We start from the raw sequence: 24,066 nt of genomic DNA on the forward strand, positions 1-24,066 counted from the left end.
GTACTTACCAGTTTGCATTATTTGAAAAACACCCAAATGTATATGGCTTTTTGTGTGCAAGGTTTGACATTTTTGAAAAACGTAGATGCTGTATGCACTGTTGCTGAACAGCTTACAATGTTTATTTTTCAAGGAAAATATTTAATGGTGGTGGTTTTACTGACTTAAAAAAAAAAGTATAAATGCATTCTAAAATTCTGGTGTTATTCAACATGTCAGGCATTTCAATCTGCCAAAAATTTCAAGATGTTAACTCAATGAAAAGTACATCATTTTTGCCTGTACCTTTTTTCTCTGGCATCAACATGGCATTGATGTCCCTAGCTTTCACTTGCTCTGTATTTTTCTTAGTGTTGTTGAGTGAATTTGTGGTTGAAATAGAGCCACCAAAACATTGTGGAATTGTTTGTAGTGCCCCCCGCCCCAGCTCTCTGCCTAGAAGAATCGTTTGAAGAGGGCTGCTCAGTTAAGTGTGCATTTTAAAGTTATCCACAGTGGTGTCTATTGTCCTGTTCCTGAATTGAATGATGTCATGTTTCATTTAAAGCTCTTAGCAATGCTGAAGACTGCATTTGGTGCAGAGAATGAGAAAGTTGTGAATCGGGTTTTTGTGAAGCCTTTTGTGTTTAGGGTTTCGATAGCTAAATGCTGACTCACACAATATTTCTCACAGACGCTGTATAGACTAGTAAGACAGTCTCATTTTACCTGTGCCCCAGTGAGGTAGTTCGGGACCTGCTTGAATTGGAGGATGTGTTTATTTTCTGTTACACAGGTAGGTTACAAATTGTTTGAGGGAGCATATGTGAAAGAAAGAGCTGGCGTGGTGAACTCGTTCATTCACGGCTTAAAGAGCAGGAGACATTCCACAGTAGTGAGGTACTGTCGCAGAGGATTTTCCCTCACCACAGTGCTGGAAGATTCTAGCGTACCATACGACATGACAAAAGACTGTATAGTAATATGGTGTGGTAGCTTGGTGAACCAAGGCAAAATAGTGGATGAATCTAGTTGCCTATAAACTGAAATGTTGCAAGGCATATCTGAGGGTTAGGAATGAGCCCATACTATGAAGTGCTTCACTGGCTACTGGTTTCTTGAATATGTTGTCATATCGTGTGCTGAGCTTCAGAAAACATGTTTATATGTTATGAGAAAGGAAGATTTTCTTAACCAGATTGCTTGCAGATTCTGTGGATGGGTGGGAGATGGTGGGAGTATGTGGTCACATTCTGGAACATATCTTCTTTACCTTTCAAGTGAAACTTGATTAAAACTTTTTATTTAATCAGAGTTAGAAACAAGCTTTCCAACTCTGTACTGTACAATTGCATGACTTTAATCTGGGAGCTTTTAGTCAACGAAATTATAATTAAGTATAGAAAGGACATCATAAGGCAAGTTAGCACTTGATTGTGTGTGGAAAATACTCAGGTGTTTGGAAGTATATTGCTGATTGTGTAGATAGTAATTTAGACTTAAATGTTTGGTGGAGTGGCAGTAAAATGAATCTCATTTTGGTTTGTCCTTATTGGAGGCAGATGTTCATGTGCACTTGCTACAATTAATATAAAGAATATAAATGGGTGTGATGTCCAAAATATGTCATTATTGGGTTTCTCAGGCTGCAACATTATAATAGACTTTTGGAATCGTAAAAATATGTATTTTATTGTAATCTTTGAAATTGCTGGAAACAAGATTTTGGTAATTGTTGCAAATATAATGGTTAAAAGGCAATAACAGAGCTTAAGTAATAATGAATGAAAGAAAGTGGAATACAATATAGCTGATATAGAAACTTCATGTAAATTAATATTAGAAGTGATACATGGGAAACTTCTTTGAATTTGTATGTAATCTTGTAGTATTTGGTGTTACAGTTACCTGTGGGTTTTGATATAGAGCATTTCCCAGCTCTGCATTGTAACGCAATCTCTACAAGTAACTGTTATTTGTTAATTAAAAGCTTCTTCTTGGAATATCAATAGGCTACATGTAACTTCACAGGGAGTGAGCCAGACAGGGTGGGGAACTTAACTACATTTGTGGAAAGGTATGAACAAGAAAAGAATTATGTTGCTGAAACACATTTCCTTGCTAGTGTTGATAAACATACCATTATCCTCCTTTCCAGTGCTTAGTTGGCACAAGCCAAATCTCCTGTTAGTTGTAGAAGTATGAAAGTATGTACAGCTGGCACTTCATTTTTCAAGATATAAATGCAGCACTAGATTTATCCATATATGGGCTTCCTGCCAAAAATGGCAGTCTGGTGTCCATTCCCCCCCCCCTTCAGATTATTTTCCCAGTGTTGCTAATGATATTTCCCCACCCCATTTGGGGGCAGCTAATGATGTGAAGCAGATTAGAGAAATGATGCTTGTAAGTTGAAGTAAATGTTATGAGAGGGGAGGAAAGACTTTGACGACTGCCATTTTCTGCAGTAGCTCTGTGTCAAGTATTCACGGTTCTTCTAGTCATACATGTGTATGATTTCTGCTGAGGGTATGTGTCCAGAATCGAAGCTTGAACAGAGATCTTCTAATGCAGGCTTTCACAACTTTGGCCCTTCAGCTGTTGTTAGACTACATCTCCCATCATTCCTCAGCAGTCAAGAATGGTGGGAATCTAACAACAGCTGGAGGGCTAAAGTTGTGAAAGCCTGCATTAGAAGATCTCTGTTCAAGCTCAACAACCTGTTCTAGTGCAATGCCCTGCTCTCTCAAATGTATTTGACGATTGAATTTTAGCGCCCCCTAAAGGCTCAAATAGGTCATAATTTGTAACAAATACCTTTCTAAACTAGAGTTGTCACGACATTCTGGAAAAATTCAGCACTCAACAGTAGATTTTTATATCCAGCTGAGCCAGGTCTGCTGTGGAATTTGGGGGTCACTCACTACTTTCATTGTGCGTGGCCTCATTAGGCTTCTTCAAAGGCCTCTGGGCTTGTACACAAGTTGCAGATATCATCAGTATGTGTCATGGCTAGTGTTGCCAACCAACCAGGGATAGGGGGAAGCATTTAAAAAACCTCCTCTCTGGGGTAGTTGCCAGCATTTTTGTGCAAAAGAAAGAAATTTTAATTTGGTTGCCATATTATTTAAACAATAATAATTTGCATTTAGTGTTAAGGTTGGCAACTCTTGAAAAGAAAAATTCTGGTACTTGGGTGAGGCCTGGAGGCAGGTCTGCGGTGGAACCTACCTTGGGTGGGGACAGCCAAGCTGAAAGGTGAGTTTAGGGACAGGGCACAGTACAAAGTACTGAACTTTCTGATTAGTTCCTGCTGTCGAGATGTTCCATCTACAAATTTTATCTGATCCCACACAGATCACAACTCAATCCAGACTACAACTGCATCACACAAAGTAAAGCAAGAAATGATTTTTCTATGCAGATCCTGTAGATAGACTACAGTTGAAGTTTACACATGTATTATATGGTCAAGGAACGGACCATGTAGAAAATGTTTATCCATTTTAGAGATGGAGAATATTGAGACTGAGATGGAAACCAAGGACAATGTAAACCAGTGCCAAATAATTCAGAATGCATGTAGAACAGATAGTTCAAGGAGGTGACCCAAGCCAGAGAATGTAATTACAAACATTCAATTACACACACACACACACACACACACACACACACACACACACACACACACACCCTATGCAGAAATAATACACAAAAACCCAATACTTTCTCACATAAATACAACCACAGTTGATCACACACACACAATAAGCTTGAGAATCATTGACATATAAAACCGCTTTTTCTTTCACATCTATACACGGACATGGACACTGATACATGCTAAGCTGGTGAGCCTGCTCCAAGTCCTTCTATTTTGATACATGTCTGCCAGTACCAGCAGCCATATCCAGGAGCAGTCAGTTTTAGTCTGGATTGCTTCTCTGAATGCCAGCTACCACTGCTGCCAGTTACTCACAGATGCCCCAGCCCTATCCTGGTTCTGACCTAATACCTGTGCTACAGCCTGGGCTCTGAGTACTGCTGCTGTTTCCTATCCCATGGATATGGGTGGGGTTCCTTTCCCATGGTGTGGGTTTTGGATGACTGGCTGGAGCCCTGAATAAAGAGGGGGATATAGGTGGGCTGTTCAGGAGTTGTGTGCACAATTCGTACTTTATCATCCCTATCCAGTACTCTTCTGTGGAACATAGGAAGCTGCCTTATATGAAGTCAAACCCTTGGTCCATCTAGCTCAGTATTGGCTACACTGACTGGCAGCAGCTCGCCAATGTTTCAAGCACAAGTCTTTCCCATTCCTACCTGGAGAAGCCAGGAATTGAACCTGGGACCTTCTGCATTCAAAGCAGATGCTTTATCACTGAACTGTGGCGCCATCCCTCCATGTGTAAGGGTCCGGGAGAAGTTGTTCCTTTCTCTCTACCACATGGGCTATGGGAACAGTTACCACAATAGTTCACAACATGTGGATGAAGAACTCTGGGCAAACTGTGGAAGGAAATGCAGTGTGTATAGACTTACAATGACACCGCACAGAATTAATTGAATTTCCCTCATTTTATCCCTCTTGTCTGGAAAGGCTCTTGGTTAGCAGTAATTTGTTTTCTTATAAATGCCTTAGGATCCACATGTCACTGAAATGAATGAAATTTAGGTTCTGTTTTTTCCTGGGGTACCATTTCTTGTTATCTTTTGAAAATTATGGCTGCCCTTTCAGGAGGTACATCTGTTTCAGAATCAATAAATATGTTAGTTTTCGTGTGTGTGTGTGTGTGTGGTACAGGTGGACCTCATTAGACATGATCCCGATGAATGCAGTTTCACGTATTCATGGCTGGGCAATGGGAAAGGGTTAATATCACAATTTTTGTAAAAGGAGTCATTTTGTGGCTCTTTTTGTGGAGGTGGGGATCCCATAATTCTTCACAGAAAATCACCAAGGTTTGGTGAGGGAGGGGCATTGCTGGACAGCTGGGGACCTGCAGAGCACAGTACAGCACTTTATTTCTTTTGTTCAGTTTTCTGCTGTTTTTTTAGCGTCCAGGAACTTAACCCCCTAATTCCCATTGCCTCAAGGTCTTGTTGTCTGCTGTTCCGCTATCCGCAATGGTAGCTGAGAACGGAACTGCCATGGATAACTAGGGGTGTGTGTGTGTGTGTGTGTGTGTGTTGATATATATGTATACAGAGAGAGGGAACATGGATGTAAGGAATGAATCGGGAAGGAATGTGTGGACATTACTCCTCTGGTTTGTTGGCTTGTTTATTTAACAAATTTCTATACCGCCCAAAACGTATGTCTCTGGGTGGTTCACAATCAAAACAAAATTTAAACATGAAAGCAATTTTAAAAACTTAAAACAAGTTAAAAATATTAAAACTGTAAATCTAATTAAAAGCCTGGGTGAACAAATGTGTCGTAATTGACTTAGACCTTGTTTAAGTCAATTAAAGTTAATTGGTTTAGACCTTGTCTGTCATGTTACTCAAATAAGAAGTGTTGCTCCCACTCTTGCTCCGCATCAAGCTGAATCCAATGTGTGTGCTTCAAGAATTTGACAGGCACGCTGCTGAATGTAGGGTTGCCAGATCCAGATGGTGAGAAAATAGTGGATTTTGATATCCATCACCAAAAAAGTAGGAATAGAGGACACTTTTGTCAAAAAAGTCTCCACTTTGCATATTTATAGTAGTAAATATGCATATTTTGATTAAAAATTGGATCGTTTGAGAATAAATACAGCTCACCACTGTGAAGGTGTTGACCAGGGGAGCTGTATATCTCTTCAGTCTGCTGTCTAGGTGCAGAGTTCTCAAGACCCCTGCTTCTGAGCCATAAATTCACCTCCTGGTTAGGTTTACCGCACACACACAGTCCTCTGCCTTCCTCCCCCACAGGTCACCCAGCCTGCTCTCCTCAGCCAGGCCAGCAACTTCATCTCTTGGCTCAAGGCAGGGCAGCCAGCTAGCTACCAAGCCAGCCTCTTTGCATGCTGGCCCAGTGTATTGTGGGGATCTCCCCAGTAGCGAGGTGGGTGCCCATCAGTGTGTCAGCACTGGCTGAAAGCAGCTGGTGCTGGCACACGGTCAAGGAAGCACTCACTCGCTTAACCTCGTTTAACAGGTGGGCTCTCTAGGCAGGTTTGCTGTCGGCAGCTGGTCGGCTCCCACGGGCAGCCAAGCCTGAGCTTAGCTGCCCTAGCCTGCTCTTGGCTGCTCATGGAAACGGCCTCAGTGAGTGTTTGTGTAAACCTTGTGAGGGCTGTGCCTGCTCTCCTTGCTCCAAATGTCACACATCCCTATTAAAGTATTCGGCTTTCTCACAAAGCTTTGCAATATGCAAATTCCATGACTTGTGCTGCAGGTGTTCATAAAACTTTTTGTTATTTGCCAAGGTCCAGATTTATGAGTCGCTTTCCAGAGTGATGTAATCATAACATTACAGCTAATTCTCATTGTTTTATAGGGCATAAAATGGTTTTTAAATAAGCAGAGAGTTCATTGCAGAATCTGTAAAAGCTTTAATTTTGCCTGCAGCCCCAAATGCATGTTGTACACCAATTTTTTTTATTGACCAAAGTGCTTCTTTTTGTTTAGTTTACATTAATGAACTGTGCAGTGTTGACACAGCAAACATGACTTACTAGTGCATTCAGGTTATCTGTAAGACAACATATTAGTGAAACAGGAAGAAAGATTGAAAAGTGATTGAATGAAACAGGAACTCTTTATGCCTTAGCTAAAGCAGCTAATCAGGTGTCCTTTGACACAGATTTTTAGCTATATGTCTTCTGATAAATTAACGGAAGGCTTTTCCAGTTATCTTATTTATCCAGGTTTCTTTATCAGAAACCTAAGGATTTCTCCCCCCGCCACCTTTATATATATATATATATATATATATATATATATATATATATATATACACATACACTATTTCAGTAGCTGAAAAAAACACTACATGCTTAATTTTTCTTTGGTTAGCACTTAGTATGAATGATGTATTTCTTAGGGTACATGTTATCTTTTTGTTTTTTTTAAGTAAGATTGAATTTGAAAACATGAGGAATTTCTAGTGTAGTTTTGACCAGGCCCAATAATTACTTACAAATATAACACAATTATGACAAGTAAATGGTATTTCAGGAGTTCTTCAACTGTGAAGCATGAGCTTCCCTACACTGAGGAGAAGAAAAGATTACCCCTTTCCTAAATGTAAAGGAAATAAAACATGAAGCAAGTGGCTTCTCTGGCTGTATTTGTTCTCAATCAAAGAAAGTCAGAATGTGTACTGAAAAACATGGAAGGCAGTACTGCGGATAGGTTCACTAAAGTTACTAGCCCATAAACATTTTTTACTAGGTCACCTGTCCACATATATTTTGCTAGTAATTTATGGCACACTGATGGTTTGAAAAGACTGGTGGGAAACACTTTTTTCAATTTTATAAAAGATTCCTTGCCTGGTTACCTAGAATCTTCCTTTGTTCTCTTACTTTCCACCTATCTGAGCCACAAGAAGAGACAGTGAGGCCCTACTCCACTGGCCTGGCTATAGTCCAACTGCCATTTTGCTCCCCGTTTCCCGGAACTATCTAATGCAATGGCCATGGTTCCTGATTTTGCTTATTTTCCTTTCCCCTTTCTGTCCTTTCCTCCCTTATGTATATTAAATTTGTAAGCCCACACTTATATGCCACCTTTCTGTTAATGTACTTAAGGTATTAACCTTAAGTACTTTAACAGAAAGGTGGCAAATAAGTGTTGGAAGTAAACCCAAGCCATATTCAGGTGCTGAGCCTGAACATGCAGAATGAGAGTATGCCAACCATCCCCATGAGTTCAATAGCTTTGATAATGGCAAATACAGCATTTTTCTAGAGACAAATGTTGTACTCATGGACAGTGTGGGAGAGGGTCAACTGAGCACATCAGTGTGGGGGCAGGGCTTGCCCGTGTGCTCTTGTTCCCCCTATAGTAACTCATGGGCTAATCAAGTAACTGTTTACACGCCCGAGGGAAAGGTTTGGGTGGCATACTTGATAAAGCAAGGGAGAGACTCAAGGGGAGCCAATTCAGAGTGATAAATCATGACTCTGTAGAGTTGCCTTTTAACAGCTGTACAAAAGGTAGTATGCATTAAGACAAAGGGAAGTAGAAGCAGAAAAACGGCACTTGGTGATGGATGCAGTCAGAGATGAAGTAGTGGTGTTGGCAAACACTGGCTGACATTCTGCGTAGTGCAACGTATCTGGTTCTGAAGTGGCTTTGTGGTTTCGAGAGTCTAAGCAACACCAAGCAATTTGTTATGTAAGCGTGCTCTTGTGCTAATACTTAGAAAATTGTATTTTTCAGTATTTGCAATCGCACTTTCTAATACCTACTGGAAATAATGGAAGTATTCTCTTGTGAGTGCAATTGTGCAACTTAGCACTCTTACACAACATTGTGGGCATTGCTTTAAAGATGCACAGCAGTGTAGGCTGTTCAGAACTACCTATGTTGTACTGCACAGAATGTCAGCCACTTACTCTTTCCAGTTATTAGGCACAGGTGTGTTAAAGCTAGATTTCTGTGACTATGTTGTGTGAATTTTTCAAGTGTGTGTTGAATATCAGTTTGGTTGCTCTTCATGATAACAAATGGTAACAAGAAAATATTTCTCTCTCTCTTAAAGATGGCTACCATTTGCGTCTTGACATGTTGCCTTCTGTGATGGTGGGCACCACCCCCAAGGCAGCAGGGGAAACTGTGCACAGAGAGAACAGGCATTTCCGCTACTGTGGAATCAAGACCATGGAACTGTCGGATAGTGACCGTCCAGTCAGCTTCAGCTCCACATCATCTTCTGCGTCCTCCAGGGATAGCCACTGTTCCTTTGGCAGCAGAACAACCTTAGTTTCAAATAGTCATCTGGGCTTATTCAACCAGGATAAGGAAGCAGGAGCCATAAAGTTAGAGCTGAGTCCCACCCAGCGATTCTCCAGCAAGGAGCCAAGAAAAAATAACCCTGTAGAGCAGCAGACCTCAGACAGTAGTCTTGGGAGAAGGCCAAGTATGCCACGAAAAGCTGAATCAAAGGAAATTAGCAAAAACTGTGTCATGTCCCTGATCACTGAGCCCACAAGTCCAAAGCTCTTGTATGTTGACAGAGTGGTCCAAGAAATCCTGGAGACAGAGAAAACGTACGTGCAGGATCTAAAAAGCATTGTGAAGGTAAGTGAATCTCTGCTTTGTTCTGGAATCTGTGAAATTAATCCATGTGGGGAGGATACCAGGAATATATAGATTTCCTGCAAGATCTGTATCTCTGGCATAGCAAGACTCAAGAGATGAATAAATGTTTCTGTAAATAATCATATGTCGACACCAGCATCTTCTTTGTTTGTAGAGATGTCTTCCCAGGCAGTTTGAATGGCTGGTGGCTTTAGTTAACATCTCCCTTGCTTTTAAGCTAAATAGCTCTCCCCCACCCCCAGCTTTTACCTGTTTCAAAATCTTCTTGGTGGCTTTTTCTTGTGACAAGGGTCTTTCATTTGCTCTTGTTCCATGTTCATAGACTCCTACAAAGATCTGCTATCGTATGAATTCCTGAAAGTCTGAGTTGTTTCTCAGAAAAGGTATTCCATATTTTGGGAGTAGTCTTCTGCTACCTTCACTCTTAGCAAAAACATCAGGGCTTATTCCAAATCCTCTCCTTAGAGCTGCTGAAAGGACTTGTAGTGAGAGATCTAGAGCAGGACTGCACAGTTTCAGCCCTCCAGCTGATTTTGGACTACAGCATCCATCACCCTTAGCCTAGTGGCCAGTAGTTGGGTACAATGAGAGTTGTAGTCCAGCATCTGCAGGAGGACCAAAGTTATGCAGCTCTGATCTAGAGCCACACAGAGATGCAAACAAGAGTAACCAAGGAAGCTGGAACTCTCAGTGAGGAGAACAATCTCTGCTGTTTTCACACAGAGCTTGCTGAGTAGCACTACTATAGCTACCCCTCTACAACCAGACAACTGAATGTGGAACTTCAACCTCTTTGTAGCATTTGGAATTCTTGAATACAAAAACAGTTCTGCCAAATGAATTGTCTGAGATTTAAGCTGAATGGGGAATTATATTTATATGCTACTTTTCAACCACTTCTCAAAATGGTTTGCATAGAAAAAGGAACAGCATTTTATGCTTTATCAGTTATTCTTTAGCCGCCTGTCCAATGTGGAAGAAAAATGAAGACTCTCAAGACAGTTTAATGGAAAGAAATTGTATCTTTATAATCCCAATGTGTTTTGAGCACAAAGCTCTTTATGAAGGGATTAAAAAGTGGAAACTACAATACTTTTTAAGGCCCTGATGAAGCACTTTGTGCTCAAAACACATCGAGATTATAAAGCTATAGTTTCTTCTCCTGCACCTTGTGAGTCTTTGTGTTTTTCTCCTGCTTTGTGGTGCTTCCTTTTCGTTTTTTGCCTCCTGTCCAAAGCCAGCACAAATCACAGACACATCACATAATCTGGAAATCTTATAATATGTTGCTCTGGGCAATTCTCTGTGTTAAGTACATTGCTAATCCAGAAAAGAAAATACTAGTCTGACGATGACACACAAAAGCAGACGGCAAGGAAAAAAGATTACCAAGGTTTCATATACAAAGGCATGTTTTAAAAAATTAATCCCCAGAAACAAGTCTCTTCCTGCACAACTACATTAGGTTCTTAAACTGATGGTTTATTTTTTAAAACTCATCTGTACAAAAAGTATATTAGAGCTGCAAGACTGAAATGCAGTCTGTGCAGCATACTTGAGACAATGTAAACTGTATTTACAAATTTCAATAGATCTGCTAACACATTTTTCAAACATTCCTATTTTCACTTAACAAGCCATTAACTAATAAGTATAAAATATGTTTTTTCAGTGGAAGTACAAGTACATTGTTGAAATAATGTTTATATCTGTGAGGAGGATACATTTTGAAAAGACCATGATATTATACTTAAATTGCTAGGAGAATACCAAAACTGCCTCATACTTCTACAGTTTCATGAATTAAAGTGATTAGCAAACTTTTTGTGGCCATGGCAGCAACAGAATATTAAGGAATTGTTACTTTACTTGTCAGAATTGCTGTTTTGGCACAAGCAGGGGCATTAATAACAGTTTTTTAAGTCCAGACAGTATAAGTGGGAAATAACTGCTATACCCTGATGGACTTAGGCGTCCACTGTTCATTCCTGCATGTGGTCATACTAATCTGGAGTCGGTCTCCACAGAGGGCTTTCTATGCTTTAGCTATTAGCATGTGAGCATCCTTACTTGAATCACTAGGTCTATTCATATAATAAAAGCTAAGCAAGTACATGTTGAATCAAAGCCAAAAAGGCTGGTCAACTTTCTGGATCAAACTCTCTGAAGAAAAACGAGTTTAATTAAAGGGGGGGGCGAGATAAATATGTCACTAAACGGCATCCGCCCATGTCAAAGCTTTGCCTTATTCTCGTGATTGTCCCCCCGCAACTTTTATTTTGCCCTGTCAGCAGGGCTCTTGGTTTTGAGTGAAGTGCTCCTTAACGGGCTCCATATAGGGCTGATCTCCCTCTTGCATCTATCAGCTTCTGGTCTTCAGTCCTTTGGCCTCCTAGTCTCCCTCCTGTCTCATATTAAAACAATGAGCAGCAGCAGAAGGAAAGCAGAGTCCAAATGTCAATGGGTGACTTTACTTACTGTATCCTAAACTGGTTGTGAGGTGGCATCACAAGCTTCTCCACATTTAATGCTTCCTCCTACAAATTATAGATGTAATCGCTGATCCAGTATTTGCCAGCTTTATTTTATTTTAAAAAGAGATAACTTCAATCAATTTTAAAGTCTCTTTATACTCACACAGATTCAAATGTGGGGAGGGGGGCGCTTATTTAGCAAAATAGTCATGGTTTTAGCCCTTAGCTATTACAGATGTTCATGGGTGTGTCTGAGTTTACCTCTGGTGGTATCCTTTCTGTCCCTTTGTATTTTGAAGAGTAATTAAGAATTTGAGTAGCAATTAGCATGCTGAGGTGGAAAGTGAGTGGAGTGGCTGGGAAGAATGCAGTGTTTCAGGCATTTGTAAATGTGCAGAGCGTTTCCAGACATTCCTCAGTTACTGATGCTAAAGACACCAAATGTTTGGGTATTTTTAAAGGACATGTCTAAAAAATGTTGCACTGTGTGTGCTTTCTCGTTGTTAGCTGAGCTCCTGCTGGGTGATTTTAGTAAATGCTGGAAGTCTAAGGTGGCAATTTATACGGTTGCCAGAATTAAGAGGGGTTTCACCACATTGTTCCTCCTGCTTGAGGGCATGCAGTGCGGCCCCCTCCACACAAGTAGCTCCCTCTTTGTATGTTGTCTAGCACTTGGGGTGAATTATTGTTCTGAAGAATTTCCTTTGTTCTTGTAGGAGGCTTTCTTCCAGAACGTGGCTTGTCTCTGGGCAGAGCAAGCAAAATGTCCTGCAGTTGAGGCAGCCCTGTGGAAATTGGCTTGACGTTGTCACAAACAGCTAAAATGTTAGAGGCTTTATTTTGGCCTCCTGGGTCGGCAATCATGAACATGCTGAGCCATATGACAGTGGTATAATTAGCTGCCGGCTGATTATAAGTACCACAGCATTCTCCATGGTGTGATTAAAGTATTTTGTATCACCTGGAAAAGGAAAGACTGCTATTGTGGCCATGAAATCAAGCCTCACAGCTCACAAGTTCTCTTTGAACATGCACAGCCCCAAAGACTAGGTGTGCCCTTGAATAATGATGCATTTTAAACCTGCAGGGCATTACAATATTTGCAGGGGTAGGCATTATGGGTTTTCCAGGGAATACTTGCTGACACTGTTCCTCTGTTTATCTGAAATCTGTAAGATAGAGAAGCAGATGCAGACTGATATGTGTATAGATCAGAACTCTTCTCCGTGAATTCTGATCCATCTTTTAAAAGAATGGGAGGAAAGTAGTACCGCTCCTCAGGCCCTCCACCCTCAGTTTATTCTTCACCAGATAATAATCCACCCATGGCAATGGTTTTAAAGCCTCCTGGACTATCCACAGAGCACCACTGTCCACTGATGACCCAAAGATCAAATTGAGTGTATGACCTACCACATGTGTGGGACCAGGTATCAGCTGATACAAGCCCATGGTCGTCATGGAGGACATGAAGTCCCAAGCTGCATCGGACAAGGCAGCCTCAGCATGGACATCAAAGTCTCCCAAGACTAGCACCTCAGGGGCCTCAGTGCCACATCCAAGACCACCCCAAGCACTTCAGGCAGGCAAACTGTTAGATAGTGGGTTGGGCGATATACGAACAGAATCCCAACTTTGTCTTGTGCACCGCATGCACTCAAACTGGTCCGAGTGGCAGACCGTGCATCTGGTGAGGGGGATAGTCTCCCAATGAACCAGTGTGACTCCACTTCCCCACCCACCCTGCCTTGGCTGCTGCTGCACAGAATTGGGAGATATTTATATCCCCCTCCCTCATTAAACCAGGTCTCTGTAATGCACAGTAGGTCATCGTGCTCATCCAGGATAATCTCCTGTTTGGCCATGGGTTTTGCATTTATAAACCTGGTGTTCAGTAGTACCAGCTTCAGACAGTGTGGGCTGCTGAGAAAGCTACTAAGGGTCATCTTGGATGGGAGAAGGACTGGAAGGTGTGATGACTTTGACATAGCCTGCATGCCTTCCCCTTACCTGGCCTGTCCTATTCACACCACCATATTGCTCTTTGCTAAGGATAGCCTCGATCGGAAGGGCTCCTCCAAGTTAAAATGCCATCCCAGACACACCTTGATGGAAATAGCACCTCAATAACACTAGAAAATAAAAGATCCCTCCCACTAAAACAGGTACACCCCACCCCCCTCTAGTGCTTGGATATCAGCCACAACCAAGGCCAAGTGTTCTGCTTTTCCAGGGGAGAGCTGATCTGGTAGATCCAATATAGCTGCTGGGTCCCAATCAGTGTTCTCTCTTAAAAAAAAATAAATCATCTTTGTGCGGAATGAGTTTTTTGGGGGGGGCGGCAGTATCAAGGCAGTGTGTGCGCATCTGCATTCAGAGTGGGACCTTCTTGATTCAATCTGAGCGTGATCTAAAAATTAACTGAGTGGACATCAAAAAACATGTGAGTGCATGTTAAGACCAAAATAATGCTGTTTTCAAAGCACCCTATAATCTTTAAATGGACAATAAATGGGCATAATATTGAAAACGTTAAGTATTTTAAGTATTTGAGGGTAGTATTCCATCAAACTGGAACACGTAAAGCCCATCTTGATTATAGTTCCCAAGGTGCTCAACAGACTGCAAATGTTATTAAGTCTTTCTATTACTCTAGGGGTGCCTTTTTCGTACCAGCGGCTATAAAATTGTTGAGGGCCAAGATATATCCCCAAATTATTTATGGGGCACAGACCGGTCCTCTGGAAAATTTCTCTCAGCTTGAAAAAGTACAAACTAAATTCCTGAGGGCTATTTTTCAAGTACCCAGGGGTACAGCAAATGCCGTCCTTGGTAGGGAAGCAGGGGTCACCACTCTGAAAGCAAAAGTATGGTTTTGCATAATTAAATTTTGGTTATGCCTGGTCTTCTTTCCAGCTGGTCTTGCCCCTTTAGTGTTATCAGACATTTTCGTTTCCAAATGGAAATCAGCTCTGAAATTAAAATTGCATCACTTGGGCACATCTCAAGAAGGTGTTATTGGGCGAGGATTAGAGCAGGCGCTTTGCTTTGTGAAGCAACGGCTCCGAGATATAGATTTGCAGGAGGAGTCTGCACAGCTACCCAAGGGAATATACTTAGGTTCTCAAACCTTTAACTATAAACCAGCTGAAAATTTAGACCAGATCTTGGTACCAAAATTTAGGAGATTTTTGACCCTCGCGCGATTGAACGTTCTCCCTTCGGCAGTACTTGATGGTAAATTCAAACGACTTCCTTATGATCAGCGCTGTTGTCCCTGTGGTTCAGGGGAGAGTATCACCCATGTTATTCTTTATTGCTAGTTTTATAAGGATGCTCACACCAAATTTATTGCTCCTATTTTAGCCATTTATCCTGGTCACACAGACCAATTTTATTTGGAAATCATGCTGACCAATTTTAAACCTGTAATTTCAGATAATGTGGCAAAGTTCTGTTTCATGGCGTCGAAGCTCCGTAAAGACTGTATTAGTAATTTGAACAGTTTATGATTTTGTAAACTTTGACATTTCTTGAACTTTCGTATTAATGCTATTAATTGTTATTTTTTGTTAATCTGGTCTGTGACCACAATAAACTTACTACTACTGGCCATGTGAGCGCATGCACATATGCACGCCTTGGAGGGAACACTGGTCCCAATGAAGGTGTGGAACGTGCTACTTCTGCTAAATTCCTTGTTCTTTGGATTTCTTGTTCTTCCTGCTTTGAGACCATCCGTCTGTTTGCCACAAGGCTGAGAATCCAAAGAACAGCCCTTTGGCTATCGCCCTTAGGTTTGCACCAAGTGCTCACACCTCTGGCTCAAGCAGCTCTTAAATACAGGGCAGATACCTGGAGGAGAGTCAGAGCATGTGGAAGCTCTCAGGGTGGAATTGCCCAGCCCAGGCACCAGTTGCCAACTTGTTCCTTTTCCAACATGACTAAAAAGTGGACAGCAAATGTATTAGGCAAAGCAGGCACCCTAGGAAAGGAGGCATTGAGAAAGCAGAGACCAAGGGAACAAATATAGTATTGTTAGGAGGGTGATGTTAGTCTATTTTAATGAGACATGGAGGGTACATTAACAATATGTTAGATAAATGGGGGCTTGTGATGGGTGTAAGTCACATTTGGAGAGAGAATATATGTGCACATATACAATTGCTTTACACACTGGCATGTATTCTCACTCACAACTCTCATGTTACCCCTCCAACCCATGTATGCAAATACATATTCATATACAGGTATGTGTGCAATGAATATAAGAGTAGGGCAAAGGAATGAAGACTACTCTTTTGGCTTTCCCTCTCTCTTCCCCAAGTGTCATACTCATGTGCCTAGCTCTCTGCTACTGTTAGGGATGTGCAGGACTGGTTCAAGCTCAAACTAGACCAGCCCTCCAAAAAGGGGAGACCAGTCTGAGTTAGAGCTGAATTGGGCCTGGTTTGGATCGAACCAGTTAGGCCCAGCTCTGCATTCTTGCAAAGGGGAATCCGGTAAAAGTTCCCCTTTACAATCAAAGGAGGTACCCAATAGGTTTGAAAAGGGAGGGCGGGGGAGCAAGCAGGAGGTCATCTTATGCACCGTGTTGGCAGAGCGGCTCTGTGGCGGTGGCTACCCTAGGCCCCGCTGGTGCTCCCCCCCCAATCGGTGTGGGCTGGTGGGAGCCCGGTTCGGGCCCCCGTGCTTAGAGTGACCAAGTCACTCTAATAATCACGTTCTTGTGCAGAGGCCCGAGCCAGGCCCGCACTGATCCAGCCCTTACTGGATTCCCCTTTGCAAGCATGCAGAACTGGGGCAAACTGGTTCTAGTTCATGAACCAAACCACCAGCCGGTTTTAATGAACTGGCTCACGGACTGGGTAGTTCAGTTTGTGTTTAGTTCTAATTTTGCCTTACTCTGTTAGTTTTTTGTTCCCTTCCTTTCTGCTGTTCCCACCTCCTTGTTGCTGTTTTCTGTCCCAAACTGTGTCCGTTGCCCTTGGCTCATGGGCAGAGTCTTTGGAGCAATTGTCTTTGGAGGAAGTGCCTCCAGGGTGTTTCTGTCCGCCAGGATTTCTGGAGGCACTGGTAATGAAGGAGGTGGTGAATTTGAGGGTGTGGGGAGAGAAAGAAGAGTGGAAGGTCTTAGGGAGGGGGAGAAGCAGCTAAATGGGCTGCTTCACAACCTTCCCATCTTCTCCTTCCTCTGGCCCCACAGAGTACATGTGCTGACTTTAGGTACTGGGACAGTCCTTATGGTCTGAAGCCGAGGCTCATGCACTGTGCCTGGCCAGTCATTTGCAAAAGGTTCAGGAGAGAGAATGAAGAAGTCAGTGGGGCCCCTTTCCATTTTTCTTTTTTAAGCTTTGGGTTTCTACCAGTAGTGAAGACTCCTGGCCTGCTTCAGGGAAACCCCTGGAAGTTTGTATGCGGGTATGTATTAACGACACAAAGAAAAATGCAGATGATGATTTGGGCAGAAAATATCACAAAGGAGAACCCTTAAAGATTAAATTCATGAGACATGTCACATTTCCCCACACACACAGTGTCTCTGCTGCTTGGCACTGATATGGCCATATAAATATCTTCTGGGGTGGGAGGTGAATTCTGGACAGTATCATGGTTTTCCTTGTCTGTAGGAAGTGATCTACAGTGTAATAGATTTATGAGCAGGATAACCTAGCCTTGAAAGTGGTATTTCTTGTTAAGAGAAAGCTGCAGTAGGAGGCCAGTGACAGGTCGGCCATCAAAGCTTGATATTTTTCAAGAAAAATTAGTTATGTGGATTTCCATCTCTCTAAATTCACTAATCACCTTGAAAGGCAAGGTGGAGATATTTGAATGAGTCAGTATCTTGATATTTATTGTTTTCATGACTGAGTTTAAACTCAATTGCTACCTTTTTAATTTTAGTTTGTGAATACATCCTGTAGAAAAAGCCTTTAATAAAAGTCATGTCAATCTCTTAATAGTAAACTATTTTGACCATATTCCAGTTTCAAAAGTTTAAAAATGGAACCAGTTTTCCTTCAACTAATTTAATACAGTACATTAATTGCCTTAAATCTGAATACACACATTAACTTCACCCTGGGGTGTGTGTTGTGTACTGTATTCAGCCAGTCTATGGAGATTGTAAGAATATAAGAACAGCCCTGCTGGATCAGACCCAAAGCCAATCTAGTCCAGCATCCTGTTTCACACAGTGGCCCACCAGATGCCGCTGGAAGCCACAGGCAGGAGTTGAAGGCGTGCCCGCTGTTACTCCCCTGCAACTGGTACTCAGAGGCACCCTGCCTTTGAGGCTGGAGGTGGTCTATAGCCCTCCAACTAGTAGCCGATGATCGGCCTCTCCTCCATGAAGCTATCCAAAACTCTCTTAAAGCCATCCAGGTTGTTGGCTGTCACCACATCCTGTGGCAGAGAATCCCACAAGTTGATTATGCGTTGTGTGAAAAAGTACTTCCATTTGTTGGTCCTAGATTTCCTAGCAATCAAATTCATGGGATGACCCCTGTTCTAGTGTTATGTGAGAGGGAGAAGAATTTCTCTCTATCCACTTTCTCCACACCATGCATGATTTTATAGACCTCTATCATGTCTCCCCGCAGTCATCTTTTTTCTAAACTAAATAGCCCCAGGTGTTGTAGCCTTGCCTCATAAGAAAGGTGCACTAGGCCCCTGATCATCTTGGTTGCCCTCTTCTGAACCTTTTCCAGTTCTACAATGTCCTTTTTTAGATGTGGTGACCAGAATCGTACGCAGTACTCCAGGTGTGGCCGCACCATAGTTTTGTATAAGGGCATTATAAAATTAGGCATTTTATTTTCAATCCCCTTCCTTATGATCCCGAGCATGGAATTGGCATTTTTCACAGCTGTCGCACATTGAGTGGACACTTTCAATGAGCTGTCCATCACGACCCCAAGATCCCTCTCCTGGTCAGTCACTGACAGCTCACATCCCATCAGCGTATACTTGAAGTTGGAGTTTTTCGTCCCAATGTGCATCACTTTACACTTGCCAACATTGAACCGCATTTGCCACTTGGTCTTCCACTCCCCCAGTTTTGAGAGATTCTTTTGGAGCTACTCACAGTCTGCTTTGAATTTCACTACCCAAAAGAGTTTGGTATCATCTGCAAATTTGGCCACCTCGCTGCTTACCCCTACTTCTAGGTGACTTATGAATAAATTAAAAAGCACCGGTCCCAGTACAGATCCCTGGGGGACCCCACTTCTTACTTCCCTCCATTGTGAAAACTCCATTTATACCTACCCTCTGTTTCCTGTCTTTCAACCAGTTAGCAATCCACACATGTACTTGTCCCCTTATCCCATGACTGCTAAGTTTCCTCAGGAGTCTTTGAAGAGGAACTTTGTTGAAAGCTTTTTGGAAGTCCAGGTAGACTATGTCAACTGGATCACCTTGATCCACACACTTGTTGACAATCTCAAAGAAGTCCAAAAGGTTTGTGAGGCAAGATTTACCTTTGAGGAAGCCATGTTGATTCTCTGCCAGCAGGGCCTCTTCTTCTATGCGCTTTACAATTTTATCCTTGAAGATGCTTTTCATCAATTTACCTGGAACGGACGTTAAGCTAACCAGCCTGTAATTTCCCGGATCGCCCCGGATCCCTTTTTGAAAATCGGTGTTACATTTGCTACTTTCCAGTCCTCCGGTACAGAGCCTGATTGCAGGGATAAGTTATATATTTTAGCAAGGAGGTTGGCAATTTCATATTTGACTTCTTTGAGGAATTTGGGATGGATGCCATCCAGCCCTGGCGATTTGCTAGTTTTCAGTTTTTCCAGACAGCTTAGAACATCATCACTTGTCTCTTCTGTCTGACTCAGTTCTTTAGCTTCCATCCCCAAAAAGCCTGTTTCAGGAACAGGTATAGGCTCAGTATCTTCTGCTGTGAAGACAGATGCAAAGAACTCATTTAGCTTCTCTGCAACCTCCATATCCTCCTTAATAATCCCTTTTACTCCCTCATTGTCTAATGGTCCAACCACCTCCCTGGCAGGTTTCCTGCTTCTGATGTATTTAAAGACGTTTTTGTTATTTCCCCTTGACACTTTTATCTAAATGTTCCTCAAACTCTCTTTTCACTTCCCTTATTGTCACCTTGCATTTCTTTTGCCAGAGGTTGTGTTACTTTCTGTTCTCTTCATTTGGACAGGCCTTCCAATTTCGGAAGGAAGTCTTCTTCCCTTTTATGGCTTCCTTGACATTATCTGTTAGCCATGCTGGCATCCTCCGGGACTTAGTGGTATCTTTCCTCCTTTTGGGTATACAACCTAACTGGGCTTCTAGTATTGTGGTTTTGAGTAAGCTCCATACATTCTAGAGCAAAGTAACTCTCCTGATTTTCCTTTTCAGCTTTCTTTTCACCATACTTCTCATTTTGGAGACATTTCCTCTTCTGAAATTCAAAATGTCTGTGTTAGACATTGTAGTGAAGGGCGTTATAGAAATCGATACATAATAATGATGATGATGATGATGTTTGGTGGATTGCTCTGAAGCTACAGACTTCGGGAATGAAATGACTGATTGCAAAATCCAACTAAATCCATTAGTTGCTATTTTGTGGAATGTTAAACAAGATACAAGCAAAGTATATATCAGATTAGTAGTGGCCAATCTAATAATTATGGCCAGAATAGGGAGAGTGTGTCTAGATGGAAGACGCAATTCACCAGCATTTGCCAGAACTAGCAAATTCCTGTGTTTTTCTTTGTCCCTGCCTGGAGGGGGTGGAGTCAGTTAGGGCTGTGGGAGGCTCCACATTCCTTTGACCCACATCCTGTGTCTCAATTTGAAGCCTACTCTGGGAAGAGCAGAAGCAACCTGAAGAGGTGAGCAAGCTTTTCTAGACAGAACAACATCTAGCCTTTCCCCGCTTCAAACTAACTGACAGAAGGAGGGGAGATTTTGAGGGGCTGGTTTCTCTTTAAGCGATAGGTCCTAGTCGCGGTGTGTTATTTGCCGGGGCTAGCAAACGCTTGTGTTTTTGTTTGTCCCTGCCTGGAGGGGGTGGAGTCAGCTGGGGCTCTGGGAGGCCCCACATTCCTTTGACCCACATCCTGTGTCTCAGTTGGAAGCCTACTCTCTACATAAGAGGTGAAGGCCGGAGAGCATAGCAAACAGGGATAGCAAACAGGATGTTGGAGTTGTGCAGGCATTTAGCAGGAAGTATGCAGGGGAGCCTGGAACAAGCCCCTGTGATCACAAGGAGTCCAGTGGAGAAGAGAAGGTAAGTACAAATCCCTCCCTCATATTCTTGAGAAAGGCTGTTTGAACAGTTAAATAGCTGACCATTACAGCTGAGACCTATCCTTCTAATAAACTATCTCTAAATACTATAAACAGCCAACAAAACCAGTATGGAGCTAGAAAGCCACCAGGAGAAGTGGCTCTTCCCATTGTATTGCACAGAGTGCCACATGTATGACTATTTGCCCCATGGGCAGAAGTCATGGGTGTGTGCTCGGTGCAAGGAGTTCGTGGCTCTCAGGGAACAAGTTCGTTCCCTTGAGACCAAGGTGGAGGATCTGGAGAAGCTCAGAGAGATAGAGAGGCATGTGGATGAGATCTTCCAGGACATGGTAGAGGCATCCCACTCCAGGGCTGACAGCTCCTCTGCTGTCAGAGAATAAAGGTCTCGGGCAAGAAGGATATCAGTCTGAGGAAGAGGGAAATGCTCCTTTAGAAAGGACCCCTTCCATGGAAGATGAGCCCATATCCTCTCACACAGAGGATACTCCTCCGGGGGGTGGGGGCCTCCTTGTTGTGGGTGATTCGATAATTAGAGGTATAGAGAGATGGGTATGTGACCCGCATGTTGACCGCACGGTGACTTGCCTGCCTGGTGCGAAGGTTGCGGACATCACACAGTGTCTAAATAGGCTCTTAGGCAGTGCTGGGGAGGAGACAGCTCTCATGGTGCACGTTGACACCAATGATGAGGGGAAATGTAGTTGGGAGGTCCTGGAAGCTAAATTTAGGCTGATAGGTAGCGTATTGAAGTCCAGGACCCCCAAGGTAGCATTCTCAGAAATGCTACCTGTTCCATGCACAGGTACAGTGAGACAGGCAGAGTTGAGGAGTTTCAACGTGTGGATGAGACATTGGTGCCGGGAGGAGATATTTAGATTTGTTAGGCACTGGGATACATTTTGGGGCAAGCAAGGGACGGGTTGCACTTGAACCAAGATGGAACCAGACTGCTGGCACTTAAAATAAAAAAGGTTGCAGAGCAGCTTTTAAAATGACGCCTGGAGAATAGCCGACAGGAGATGGGCAGTATCCGGTTCAGTAAATGCAATCCTTTAAAGTGCAAGAGTGTAAAGGATTCAAATAAAACAGAAGGGGACAGAACAGAACCACATAAAGAGCAGACAGAAGGCTGTGCCAGCTGCTCAAAGAGTCCAAAGAAAGATAGCATACACCAGGGAAGAGATTCAGCGTATAGGTACTTATATGCCAATGCCAGAAGCCTCCAAGCCAAGATGGGTGAGCTGGAGTGCTTGGTTGCTAATGCAGAAATAGATATAGTGGGCATAACAGAAACATGGTGGAACAGTGAGAACCAGAGGGACACTGTTATCCCTGGATATAAACTCTATAGAAAGGACAGGGAGGGGCACCTTGGAGGTAGAGTAGCACTGTATGTTAAAGAAGGGATAGAATCCAACAAGCAAGAAAACATGGTGGACTTTTTGGGTATACAGCCTCACTACAAGGTCTTACACAGACAGTAAAACACACAAAAGTGATAGCTGCTGAAGAAGTGGAGAAGGGGGTACAGTGGGGAAATGCTTGACTAACAAGCTGAAGGTTGCTAGTTCGAATCCCTGCTGGTACTATATTGGTTAGCAGCAATATAGGAAGATGCTGAAAGGCATCATCTCATACTGCGCGGGAGGAAGCAATGGTAAACCCTTCCTTAATTCTACCAAAGAAAACCACAGGGCTCTGTGGGCACCAGAAGTTGAAATCAATGCGATGGCACACTTTACCTTACCTTATCACAAGACCAGAAAGTGCATTTCTACATGGGCAATCTGTGTCCCACATATTAGATTTCTGAAACAGAAATGGGGGGGGGGCATTGGGGAGGCAACTACTCTTTCTGAGAGAGTGCTTCCCCCCACCCCCGAGCCACTCCTAGAGACAAGTCAGAGAAGATAGAGAAGGGAAATAAGTGCAGAAGAAGTCATTGCTCCCAACCTCATCCCATTGTGTGGGGAGCAATGTGAACAGAAGCAGTACTGCAGGTGTAACCCTCTCAGTAGACTGCTGTTCTGGTTCTCTAAACCATTTTTGAGAATAGCTATTTTTGTTTTTTTTATCTTTTTCCCAGAAAAGGAAGTAAATGTTTGGCTGTAATTTCAGGGAAACAATAGAGGTTTCTTGGCTCTGATGATGTGAATACATTTCAAGATCCCTGCTTTGTTTTAATGAAGGTTTATGCACCATTTCATATCTGCTGCCTGGTATGCTGTTAGGGAGTTTCCAGCCTTTTTATTATGGCTGCAGATGATTATGGCTACTGTTACTTTTGTTTGCTGTAGTAGTTTTCAATTATCCATTTGGGTCAAAGAAATCATTAAACAGAATAATTAATTGAGGTTACTAAGAAACAAAACCATAGTTGCATAGCTTTGATCATCTTCCACCAGGCACTCCCTGAAAGATCATGTTCATTTCTAATGGCAGCTTTTTTTTTTTTTTCCAGAATGAGTATCCAGAGCTATTAAATAACCAGGCATATAATGATGTAACTCTTAGTCTGGAGCCTTAGATCTCTTCGTTGTTTCATGTGTTGTGCTGCTCCCACAAAAGCTGGCATCCTCTCAAGCTGGTTTTATCCTTGTTGCACTTTATCATTTCCTTTTGTGCTAGGATCCAGATCCCAGGGTGGGACTATACAGACTACAGATTGGAAGTGATTCTTTGTGGCTCTCATTACTCCATCCCATGGAACTTTAAATTATCTGCAATTGGGGGTGAGGAATGATGGCTAAAACCTAACACTATCCGTGATGATCCAATTATGTTAAAAATACTGAGTTTTCCCCACCCCTGTACTTTCAACATAGTTGGATCCTTATGGATAAAGTTTTAGCCACCATGCTCCAATTAAAATGTGCACAACTAGAATACTTGCTGGGTGACTCTGGGCCAGTCACTTCTCTCTCAGTCTAACCTACTTCACAGGGTTGTTGTGACGAGAAACTTAAGTATGTAGTACACCACTTTGGGATCCTTGGAGGAAGGGCAGGATATAAAATGAAGGGGGGGAAGTGCCAAAATTCAATTTTTTAGAAGGAATCTCTGGAAATCTGACACTTAG

At 42.5% G+C, this 24,066-nt stretch overlaps 1 protein-coding gene across 10 annotated transcripts in view; it reads left to right on the plus strand.

Annotated features, from left to right (window-relative positions):
- Window positions 1–24,066, plus strand: part of PLEKHG1 (pleckstrin homology and RhoGEF domain containing G1) — a 190,795-nt gene that overhangs the window by 108,497 nt on the left and 58,232 nt on the right. For all 10 annotated transcript variants that reach the window (XM_053292289.1, XM_053292270.1, XM_053292321.1 and 7 more), the window contains one exon: window positions 8,678–9,216. In XM_053292289.1, the coding sequence (XP_053148264.1) occupies window positions 8,678–9,216 (539 nt within the window). The remainder of the gene's footprint in view (window positions 1–8,677; window positions 9,217–24,066) is intronic.

The sequence above is a fragment of the Hemicordylus capensis genome, chromosome 1 (assembly GCF_027244095.1).
Source record: "Hemicordylus capensis ecotype Gifberg chromosome 1, rHemCap1.1.pri, whole genome shotgun sequence".
NCBI classification, from domain to species: domain Eukaryota; kingdom Metazoa; phylum Chordata; class Lepidosauria; order Squamata; family Cordylidae; genus Hemicordylus; species Hemicordylus capensis.